The 12,363-nt window shown below is 37.5% G+C and overlaps 1 protein-coding gene across 4 annotated transcripts in view; it reads left to right on the top strand.

Moving 5' to 3' along the window:
- ZBBX (zinc finger B-box domain containing) overlaps window positions 1–12,086 on the top strand; it is a 116,520-nt gene extending 104,434 nt beyond the window's left edge. For all 4 annotated transcript variants that reach the window (XM_047873959.1, XM_047873962.1, XM_047873960.1 and 1 more), the window contains 2 exons: window positions 9,880–10,018; window positions 11,798–12,086. In XM_047873959.1, coding sequence (XP_047729915.1) covers window positions 9,880–10,018; window positions 11,798–11,912 — 254 coding nt within the window. In that variant the 3' untranslated portion in view covers window positions 11,913–12,086. The remainder of the gene's footprint in view (window positions 1–9,879; window positions 10,019–11,797) is intronic.
- Window positions 12,087–12,363: the final 277 nt, after the last annotated feature.

The following is a 12,363-nucleotide window of genomic DNA, read 5'->3' as shown; positions in this document are numbered from 1 at the left end:
GCCTATCTAATTTTTAAAACTTGTCTCAGTGGTGTTCATTATAGCTTGTTTTTTTCTGGTATTGGATCCTACTCAGGAACAGGTGATCATTGAAAAATTTTTTCTTGTTAACATCTGACATGACGTTTGATCTTTGAGATTAGTTTTGCTGTTTTTAATTAATTAATTTTTAATTGAAATGTGATTGACTTACCATAACCTTTTAGTTTCAGCGGTACATAATAGTGATTCAGTATGTTTATACATTATGAAATAATCCCCATAGTAAGTTCACTTACCATCTGTCACCACACACAGTTATTACAATATTATTGACTATATCCCCTATGCAGTACATTATATCTCTATGACTTGTTTATTTTATAACTGGAAGTTTGTACCTCTTCATCCCCTTCACCTGTTTAGCTCACTCCTCCCACTCCTTTCCTCTCTGGTAACCAACGGTTTGTTTCCTATATCTATGAAACTGTTTCTGTTTTGTTTTATGTGTTTGTTTTGTTTTTTTATATTCCACATATAAGTGAAATCATGTGGTATTTGCCCTCCATGTTGTTGTAAATGGCAAGGTTTCATTCCTTTTTTTATGGCTGAGTAATATTCTGGTGTGTGTGTATGTGTGTGTGTGTGTGTATCTCACATCTTTATGCATTCATATATTCATGGACACTCAGGTTGCTTCTATATCCTGGCTATTGTAAATAATGGTGCAATGAACATAGTGGTGCAGATAATCTCTTTGAACTGGTGTTTTCATTTTATTCAGGTAAATATCCAGAAATGGAATTGCTGGATTGTATGGTAGTTATATTTTTACTTTTTTTGAGGAACCTCCGTATTGTTTTCCATAGTAGCTGCTCTAATTTACATTCTTACCAACAGTGTCCGAGGGTTTCCTTTTTTCCGTGTCCCCACCAACACTTGTTATTTTTTTTTGTCTTTTTGATAATAACCAATCTGATGGGTGGTATATCATTGTGGTTTTGGTTTGCCTTTACCTGATGGTTAGTCATATGGAGCATATCGTTTCATGTGATTGTTGTCCTTCTGTTTGTCTTCTTGGAGAAATGTCTGTTCAGACCTGCTCATTTTTTAAATGCATTGCTTTTTTTTTTAATTAAAAAATATTTGTTTGTTTGTTTGTTTGTTTATGAGAAAGAGAGTGGGAAAGGAGCAGGGAGAGAGGCAGACAGAGAATTCCAAGCAGGCTCTACACTGTCAGCACAGAGCCTGATGCAGGGCTCCATCCCATGAACTATGAGATCATGACCTGAGCCAAAACTAAGAGCTGGATGATTAACGGACTAAGCCACCCATGTTGTTTGCTTTTTTGATACTAAGTTGTGTAAGTTCTTTTTGTAGTTTGAATATTAATCCATTATTGGCTGTGTGACTTGCAAATATTCTTCTCCCATTCAGTAGGTTGCTTTTCCATTTTGTTAATGGTTTCCTTTGCTGTACAAATGCCATTTAGTTTGATATAATCTCATTTGTTTATTTTAGCTTTTCTTGCCCTTGCCCGAGGATACTAGTCCAAAAATATATTGCCAAGACCAGTGTAAAAGAGTTTACTGCCTATGGTTTCTTGTATGAGCCTTATGATTTTAGGTGTTACATTCAAGTCTTTAATCCATTTTTAATCTATTTTTATATGTGGTATAAGATAGTGGTGCAGTGTCATTCTTCTGTGCGTAGCTGTCCGCCCAGTACCATTTATTGTAGACTGTCTTTTCCCCATTGTATATTCTTGTCTTTTTTGTCATAGTTCAATTAACCATGTATATGTTAAGCTTTCTGTTCTATTCTATTGATCTATTGTTTCCATGCTTTGCAGTGACACCTGAAGCATTGTTCTTTTTTCTCAAGATGCTTTGGCTATCTGGGATCTTTTGTGGTTCCATACAAATTTTAGGATTCTTTGTTCTAGTTTTATAAATATGCCATTGGTATTTTTATGGAGATTGCATTGAATCTTTGGATTGCTTTGGGTAGAGTGGACATGTTAGCAGTATTTATTCTTCTAATCCATGAGCATGTTGTATCTTTCCATTTATTTATGCTGTCTTCTTCCATAAGTATCCTACAGTTTTCAGAATACAGGTCTTTCACCTCCTTAAATTTATTTCTAGGTACTTTATTCTTTTTGATGAAATTGTAAATGGGGGTTATTTTTTATTTCTCTTTTCGATATCTTTTTACTATGTATAGAAATGCAACTGATTTCTGTGTATTAATTTTGTATCCTGTGACTTTACTGAATTCATTTATTAGTTCTTAGAGTTTTTTGGTTGAATCCTGGTTTTTCTATATTCAGTGTCATGCCATCTGCAAATAGTGAGCATTTTACTTCTTCCTTTCCAATGTGGGTGACTTTTTTTTTTCTTTTTCTTGCCTATTTGCTGTGATTAGGACTTCCAATGTTGAATATGTTGAATGAAACATGAAAGCTCAATGAAAGTGGTAACAGTGGGCATCCTTGTTCTGATCTTAAGCTTTTCATGGTTGAGTATAATATTAACATTTGGGTTTGTCATATACGATGTTTCTTATGTTGAGGTGCATTTCTTCCATACCCATGAGTGGAGTTGGCCCAGGGTGTACCACGGTGGGGTTGTCTTGAGGACATGGCTGCAGCTGTTCTAAGCTAGGGGCCCGGGCTTGTTGGGTCAGTTCGAGCAGGCCAACTATAGTACCTGGACCTTGCTTTTGTCTGTGCTATCAAGGTGGAGGGGGGACATAAAAAATGGCACTTTCAGGGCACCTGGTTGGCTCAGTCAGTTAAGTGTCTGACACTTGATCTTGGCTCAGGTCAAGATCTCATGGTTTGTGGGTTCAAGCTCTGCATTGGGCTCTGCGCTGACAACATGGAGCCTCCTTGGGATTCTGTCTCTCCTTCTCCCACATATGTGTGCTCTCTCTCTCTCAAAATAAATAAACTTAAAAAAAAATGGCACTTGCTGGTCCTTTCAACCCCAGAGTGATCTCTAGAAGTTTCTCACCATTTAGCAGATGCACTAAGGTTAGTAAATAGATTTCTTTCACTTGCAGTCAAATTGCCTTTTAAACCACTATTTTTCCATGTGTCCCAAGGTGAGAGAGTATGTACATGGATCCCTTGGAGATATTCCTCCCCACTGCAGGTTGCCACACTGGGGATGGGGTTCCCTTCATGACTATATCCCTATCTCCTGCCCTTCTCTGTGTGGTCTCCCTCTTATTTATTGTGCAAAAGCTCTTCATTCAGCCCTCAGCTCTTTGGGAGGAATTGTGTAGCTGTAGATTCAGTGAGTCTGTGGGAGGAGGTGAGTTCAGGGTCTTCTTACACCACCATGTTAGACTGGCTCCTTAACAGTTTTACACTGTTCTTAAATTTATTTATTTTTGAGAGAAAGGGAGCATGAGCTGGGGGAGGGCAGAAAGAGAGGGAGAGAGAAAATGCAAAACAGGCTCTGCACTGACAGCACAAGCTCAGTGCAGGGCCCCAACTCATGAGCCAAAATCAGGAGTTGGATGCTTAACCGCCTGAGCCACTCAGGTGCCCCAGTTTTACACTTTAAAAAATATGTATCATTTTCATTCTTTCCTTTGTAGCTAAAGGTTCATGGGGGAATTTTCTTTTGGTCTTGATCTGTTTTCTACCAGATTGATCTTTTATTTAATCATTCTTTGCATGCCATGGATTCTTGGATTCTAGTTTGTTCATCTGCATAGCTAGTTGCTGTCATTTCTTTGTATCTTATGCGTTCATACTTATTGTGGGCAGCTTTGCTCATATGTTCTTTTCTGATATAGTGAGATTACATTTTCCCTAAAATGCTGTCCACCTGTACCAAGGTATGCCAGTCTTCTCTTTGGAGCTACTATTTGTGGATTGGTTATTGCATTGTTTTCTGTATCTTGCCAGCTCAAAGGCATGGGGGGATCGATGAAGGGCTGGGGAGCTTATCCTCCTTTATTGGAAGGCCTGGGCTCGCTAGTCTTCTTCTTGATTACATTAAATTTCATTGCACCTGGTTTCAGCTGTGTTCTGTCCCTGTGGGGACACCTGCAGGTTTGTAATTTTCTTGCCTCTGCTAAGATCTTCCAGTGGGTACTTAGGGGTTTTACAAATATTTCAAATTATTTCTTCTTCTTTCCCCTTCACCTACTTTTCTCCAAATTGGTGTGGTATTGGTGAGACTTGTCAGTGCTTTCGATGACTCTCCTTTTCCTGTTACTAGTTTAGTGTTCGTATCGGCTGGGGAAGAAAGTGAATGGACGGCAGTGGCACCCAGCTACACCACAGAGAGTCTTTATTTGGTTGTCCCTTGTTGAAATTTATTATGTGGACTTACATTCCTTTCTTTGTCCGATTCCTTTTATGATTTTATTTTAGTTTAGTTCTTCTGCCTTTCCTATTCATTTCATTATGGGTTGGGGGATGAGAGTCTGTGATCCATCTGTACCAAATCCATTTGCCTTCCTCTAAAATACTAAAAATCAAATGTAAGTCTCCTTGGAGGTAATTCTCACGTTAAAGACTAATTCTAAAATCAAGCATGACAGGCCTGAACTAGATCTAAAAGGATAACCATACAGCTTTTAATCAGAAAATGAAGGGTTTCTTATTTTGATAAATTGGTGAGTTCCATTATTTACAAATGAAACACTAGACTTAACAAGCAGTAGTCTCTTGTGTTTGTTTCTAACCACCAGCTTCCCTGTTTCCTTTATCACTTTTGTTCTTACATACTTCACTTTTTCCCTCTGCCACTCATTTTTCCATACACTGATGCCAGTATTTTCACAAGAGTGCATAACTTTTCTTATATGAAGGCAGCATACGCTGCGTGGCCTGTGAACCACCAGGGCTTTTCTGATGGTCCAGGAGCAGAACTAAATCACTTACACACACTTGACCCATGGACAGCTCTCTTTATGTTTGGGAAGATTGGCTTTGGATGAGTGCACAGCTTTGGAGACATTCACCTGGAGCTTAGGAAGGAAGGCACATCAGACCCAACAAAACAGTCAGTGAGGTGATAGATGCTGTGGTGTCATCAGCTGCTATTCCAGAAAACTCACGGTTTCTGTACAAGGCTTTTGTATTGTGTTTAGCATCAATGGGCAGAAAAATTCCACCCACATTTCACTACTTATGGTGCAGCCTGGAAAAACTCCGTATGAGGTTTGGTTGCACAGACGCACAGCTACACAATTTGACTCTTATACAAATGTAAATGTGTTCACATCCCTGTGAAAGCTGACATTTTGTGAGCAGCAGACGTGACTTGTTTTCTCTTAGCTCTAGGATACATCCATTTCCTCTAAGTTCTATGGAAAACAACTGTGCCAGGCAACTGGGAGAAGAAAAGACAGCAAATAACTATATTCAGTGAAATGTTTCCCCATTCAGATTGCTGTGGCTGATATGAGAGCCCTTTCAGAAGCAGGCAGGGCAGGCAAATGGGCGGGCGGGGGTAGAGGACAGGTGTACAGGTTGCAGACCAACTTCCTGCTGAATCAGGAGATGGGGGCAGGAAAGCCGGGCAGTTTTGAGCCAGGCTCTGGGTCCAGGAGCCTGGTTTTGAAATTTGAAACCTCTACTTCCTAGCTTCATGACATTGGGCAAATGACTTTCACAATCTCACTTTGCATCAGTTTCTGTGTATGAAAGATGGCTACAATAGGCCCTATCATAAAATTGTTCAATGATTGAATTTAATGATATATTAAATATTATATTTATGAAAGATTCCTTTCTCTTTCTCTCTCTCTACACACACACACACACACACACACACACACACACACACACACATTCTCTCTTAAGAGTTAATTGCTTAGCACATAGTAAATCCTGAAAAAGAAACTTAAATTGTTTAAGGAACCAGTGGTTGGTACTTTCCACATACAATATAGGTAAGGTTCTCTTGATAAGTCTAATTTTTAGTCAAAAACATCTAAAAGCTGTTTTCATTCCACAGTGATGTTTTCTTCTGGGCCACTGTGAAGGTGATAGTTTTAGCTCATTCCATATAATTATTTCCTCCACAAATATCTTTGTAAATAAAGCTATCATCACTTCCTTAGTAGGTTCAACATAACCATATAACTTACTTGCCAAGTCTCTTTGTCAACTTTTGAATATTGTCATAGCCTGAAGAAATTTGGGAAACATCAGAAGATATGCAGTATGAGAAAGTATCAGTAATAATGCACATTAAGGCATTCATGTTTTCATTAGTTAAAAATAATTCATTTGTTCAAACTTATTCTGACTTGTGGTTTAAGGGTTTGTACTTTAAGACTTAAATTCCCATGGCAATCCTATGTTTGTATAAGTCCACAGTAGTTAACTGAGCCAAGCAATTAAAAAGAGGAAAGTAATTTTCTTAAATAAGAAAGACTAAAAATCTCCCTGATACTAACTGATGTAGCTATACTGTTGGAGAAAAAAATAGTGAGATAGTGAATAATTGGAGCCTCTGTTCATAAGTTGACCATCAAGTAAGATATTACACTGTATGGGGGCTAATCAGGGTTTATAGTTAGCAGATTAAGTAAGTAACCCTTGTAAAGAGAGGTTAAGATGGACTGGAATGGCAATCTTTTTGCTTTGGGTCACCTTTCAATTTCAAGGAAAAAAAAATGAGTGCCACATATAAATGAAAGTCAACATATTTTTTAAAATTCTGACATAAGGAATATGAAGCCATTCAATGAGTAATAGTCACTACTTGTTTTTATATGCAATGTTGCTTCATTTGCTCTTTATAACTACTCTGTGAAGGCAAACGAAGCAGGTATGATTTTTAATCTCCCCTTCGTGGATACAGTAACTGAGGCTCTAGGTGACGTAATAACTACCCAGGGTCTCCCTTGGGTGCTCAGAAGAGACCAGGCACGAACCTGGGCAAGTCTGCCCCACATTCCTTTGTCTCACCACCCTACCACAGTGCACTTAACTAATGTGAAATCCTTACTCCTAATCAGTATTGTGACCGCATAAGAGGCAGAGGGTGTGGGCAGGGAGAAGGTAAAAGGAAGAAGGTAAGAAGGGATAAACAAGGCGAGACACAATAGCAGAAGGGAAGAGATGGAGAGAGAGAAAAACAAAAGTCTGAAGGTTTGGGGAGGGGACTCACAGGTTACAGGGTAAGTGTCCTGGTTGTCACAGCCTCCTAAACACTGGGATGTCATTGGTATCTCTGCTAATAGTCCTTTAGATGGTAGTGGTGGTGGTGATTTGGGTTCCTTATAGGAACGTAACCTGTCTGCTTTGTGTCTGTTCTTTGAAGTTTCTATCCTGTCTCTTTGTTCCCACTTCTCTTTCCTTCATTTCCTTTACTCATCTAAATGTTCATTTCCCTGTAGAATAAAGTTTTACGTATATATTTTAAATGACTTGAGTTTTAGAAATACACCTTAAAACTTTATATTTAGTCATTTTTTTCCCCTTTGCCATTCTTTATTATCGAATTTAAGAGGTTCTTCAATGATCAGAGAACATACACTATTATTCCAGGGATAGAAAAGGCTTAACTTCAATTCATTCCTCAATAGTCCACTTTCTAGACAGTTATAAAGTAAATTTATAACAGCTGAATTTCCACTATAAATGTCAATCCAGTCTTCCCTGGTTTTATATTAGAAAATCTTAGGTTATTGTATAATTGATCTTTTAGATTTAACACTAACCCACAATAGAGTTTTCCTAGGCAGTTTTATTTTTCCCTGCCTTGAAAATCAGGTGATGTCACCTTTGCCCCTCTTAACTTCACATGGTACTTGGAAATATTTTGAGAATGAACAATTATATAAAAGTAGGCCCATTCTATCTACACCATCCGAATTAGCTCTGCTCAGTCAGGACTGAACTGCCCTGCAGAGGTCGGATACCTCTCCTGGTGGTGGTCTTTAGATCTAAGAGTCGTTATTGGGTTTCAGTTCTGTAGTTGCACCAGTTGCAAATCCTGAATTGATTGCTTTCTCACGGGTAACAGTCCCTATCACTGGGGCAAGTGAGGGTGCTCTGCATACCTGTCTTTTTTACCTTGTGGAAAAAGAGAAGAGAAAATAGAAGTCCACGCTAAAGAATGAGATTCTGAGATACAGAGATTTCCGACGTTGCTGAGCTAGAAGAGCTTAGGGCTAGTTGCATTTCTTCTTCTCTGGTTGTGTGACTTCCAACAAGCAACCAGTGTCTCGGGGACCTTCAGTTTCCTAATCTCCAAAAACTAGGGAGGGAATAAAAATTCTAGCTGAAGAATCTTTTTGTTTTTCTCAAAATTAGTCTTATACAGAGCTCCAAATTTAAATCAGACCGAGTAAAGCCATTTTGATGATTTTGGGGTTGTGGAACAGGAGCCTCAGCCCCAAGACGACTGTATTTCTCCAGGTATCATAATTTGAAAGTCACTGGGCTAAATAATTTTAAGGACATTTCCAGTTGTAAATGTATTGGGGACTGTCTTGCAGCAGGAATAATCGAAGTTTCTTCCAGCAGGGGAATGTCTGCTTGCTCAAAAACTTCAAGTAAATACTATCCAAGAAATAATCGTAATCATAATCATAGAATAATTCTCTCAGTCCAGGTGAATGTTACACATAGTTTGGAGTGTGGGCCTTGTCATCAGGAGAATATTTGCTTGCACTTTCATCAGAGTAAGGGGAAAAGTAGCACCCGGTAATTTTAACAGTTTTAAAAGTCATGCCACCATAACCTTAGGTAAAAGTTAGATGGCTCTTCCAACTTCATCAATGATGAAAAGAAGGCATCATGGTCTTTCTAATACAGCAATCATACTTATTTTTGTACTTGACTTTTTGGTAGTTTATATAAAATATGTTTGCTTATGCATTTGCTTATTTAACTTGCACTGTTTGCCCTTACATGAGCTAAACCATAGGCCTGCTTCATGTAAAAGATTTAAGTCTTCTCCCCTTTCGCATACAAATGGTTATTATCTATCCAAACAAAGCAGAAAGTAGAAAGGGTAGCAGAAAAGAAAGGAAGCAGAAAAAGAAAGGGTAGCTTTGCCAAAAGTAACCTTCACCTCAGACTGTATGGGGGTAAAGCTTTTATTTCTTAGAAAACAAAAATAACCAATAAGGTGTTTAACATTCTGGCAAATTGAGGACTTGCACGATATTCTAGCCTTAAAAGAGGAACCTGTGACTTTCTTTGCAATTTTGTAAATTCTCAGGACATTTAACACTTTCTTAAGTGTAGTATATATTTAAAAATCAATTAGGTTCGTTGAAATAACTCAGAGAAAGACAAATACTATATAATATCACTTACATATGGAATCTAAAAAATCCAAACTCACAGAGAGGGAGACTAGAATAGTGGTTACCAGGGGCTAGGGGGTGGAAGAAATGGGGAAATATTGGTCAAACAGTGTAAACTTTTGGTTAAAAGATGAACAAATTCTGCAATGTAATGTGCAGCATGGTGATTATAGCTAATAATATTATATACCTGAAGGTTGCTAAGAGAGTAGCTCTTAAATGTGTTAGCTAACACTATGGTTGTAATCATTTTGCAATATATAAATGTTCTAATCAACATCTTGTACACCTTAAAATTACACAATGTTACATGTCAATTATATCTCAATAAATTAAAAACAAATTGGGGCAATCCCCCCCCCCAAAAAAAACAAAAACAAAAACATAATCCATCTGATTAAGGTGACTTGATACCCATGCCCTAATTTAGAAGCTCAGAGCAAACCTCCTTCATATTCTGCTCATCCCGCATATACTAGAAAATTGAGGTGATTAAAAATCTGTACTGACCTTCTTTGTAATGCTTATAGTTTATGCTGGGTAAACTTTCAGCACCATATGCTGTGTTTGTGTCTTGAATTTATGTGCTGACATAAAATGTTTCAGATCCTTCAGAAAAACTTTACAGTCTAACCTCAGAAGAGTTACCAGCCTTCAACAACCACTTGCTGGACATAAGTCAGACTACCGGAGATTTCCTTAAGAGCTCAAGTGCCGGAAGCCTCTGTGGAGTTGAGGAACAGAGGTAGGTTAAGCCGGCAGCTCATATGTAATGATAGCATACATGGTGAAATTTTTGACAAGCCCCAAATAGTTATCTTTACTATATGAAAAAAGATTGCACTCACGTGGGTGCTTTATATGGCCATTCTCTGTAAAATGTTTGGGTCCTTTGTCGTCGTATTATCAGGATTTAGTAGAAGGCTTATGAAGTTGTTGCTTTAATGTGAAGAGATAATTCTCTGCTGGACAATGTATGTCAGAAAAACGAAAAGATATTGGGAATTTTATAATCCTTCAGCATTTCTTCTTATATTGAAAAACAGTTGCTTTACTTGCATTAATTAACTTAATAAATTCAAACACTTTGCACTAATAGAATCTTACTCAATGTGAATAAAACTTTTAGAATAGAATGTCGAGAAGATTCTTTCTTGAAATTCCGTCAAGATTGTTAATGATAGCATATTTTAAATTAAGCCATTTCATTCTTTCCTCACATGAAAAACATTTAGGGTTGATCAATTTGTAAAGAACATAGGTTATACTAATGCTTCAAAAAAGTAGTTTATCATGTCAGTCTATTACTGACGTGCTGGAATTTCTTGAAAAGGGAGGAAGGATCCTTGTAGAAGGATTAAGATAAATGTAAAATAGAAAGTCCCTTGAACTGTAAATTCCTTTGATTGGTTTGAAGTCTAATATTGCATTAAAAGGGAATCAAGAGTCCATTATTATTCCATCTTTCTAAAGGAGAAAATCATTTAGCTGTGGCCCTTGGATTTTTGCATTTCTAACACCACTTCCATTTTTAAAAAGAGAGATCAATATAAAGTTGCTATTTTTTTCCCTAAAAAGCTCTTTTAAAACAAAGTAACTTAAACCTACCACATACTCTCAGCATCATTTCATAAAAGAAAGGACATTTAATACTAAAAATATAAGGGGCACAAACAGAATAAAGCAGTTCTTTAAAATTAAAAACGTCATGAAAAAGTCCTTACCTTGTCCTTATTTTCCCTTCCTAGACCAGTGAAAATTTTTATCTCAGTCAGATCTGCCCTAACCCACAGATCAGAGTTTAGGAACTTGCTGATTTAGCCTCTGTGGGTCATAAAAAAAGAATCCAAAAAGATACCTATCACAGGATGAAGTATTTTATATTATTTAGTGGCATAGCATGGGCTGAAATTCTAGATAACTTGGACAAAAAAAATCTGAATTACACAAACTCCTTTCTGCTCCCCCACACTACTTCCTTCCCTAGACCTGACACCTGTATGCTAGACTTTCTACCAGTTCTTCTCCACAGTAAAATGTAACAAGATAAAATAACTAAATAATTGCTGCCATTAAATTTGGTTTTGGCATATCTTGATTGGCTATCCACATAGTCCTAATTTACAGTACGCAAAAGAGGTGATTTATTTGGCAATCTATTTGTTGGGATTCTATTGCACAGCCAATGTAATGATGAATGTTCTTAATGATGACCTGAGGCTCGGCAAGTTTCTGAAGTGCCTTCTGAATCATCAGTGAAAGACACAACCAGAGAGCATAAAATTGTCTCCCCTTGGTTCCACTGTGGCTTTATTTCTCGGGAGAGGGAGAATGATGAGAATTTCTCATTAAAAGGAGGCTTGGTATATTGGGCACATTGAAAATCATGGCCCCAGTCGGAGACAGCCCCCTCACATCGGCCTGCCTCCAATGACTTCAATGCATGTAGTATTGATCAGAAGATGAATGAAGAGTTGAAACCTGGTTCTGTATATTGTGTATTGATCTTTTAATGTATTTCCAGCTCTTCTGAAAAAGATACTGAAATTCAGTCTTTGCTGACACTTCCTGAAAGCAGCACGGAGGAGGAGGAGGAAGAGGATTTTCTTGACCAGCAACACGTCATCACACTCCCATAATCAAAGAGTGCCTAATGATAATGATCATTTGTTCATTACGTTTTCCATTTGGTACCCAGAGTAAAGCAAACAGCTGAAAAAAGTGACCAAGTGATTACTTGTCCCGGTGCTGGAGATTTGATTGTTAATGTTTCTGATATTTCAAGATTGGCAGACTAATAAAAATCAGTGAAATTGTAAGTTCAAGGGCTTTTTCTTCCAAACGATTTATTGTATGTCAAACGCTGATCTATATTACACACAATATTAGTAAAATTTGGTGAATTTTAAAAATGAACAGTTATAATTGTGTCTCTAGAACCTATTATAGGTTAGAACATGATTGCATTTAAAGTAATATTGGATGGTTGAATTATATTTTAAGCAATTATGTCATCAGTAAGAGCATACATTTGATGGCCATAGCATTAATTGAGCCTGGAATCCGTGTTTTGCTTTGGTAATTACTGTT

Source organism: Prionailurus viverrinus, chromosome C2 (assembly GCF_022837055.1).
Source record: "Prionailurus viverrinus isolate Anna chromosome C2, UM_Priviv_1.0, whole genome shotgun sequence".
NCBI classification, from domain to species: Eukaryota; Metazoa; Chordata; class Mammalia; order Carnivora; family Felidae; genus Prionailurus; species Prionailurus viverrinus.
This window is presented reverse-complemented; position numbering and strand designations above follow the sequence as displayed.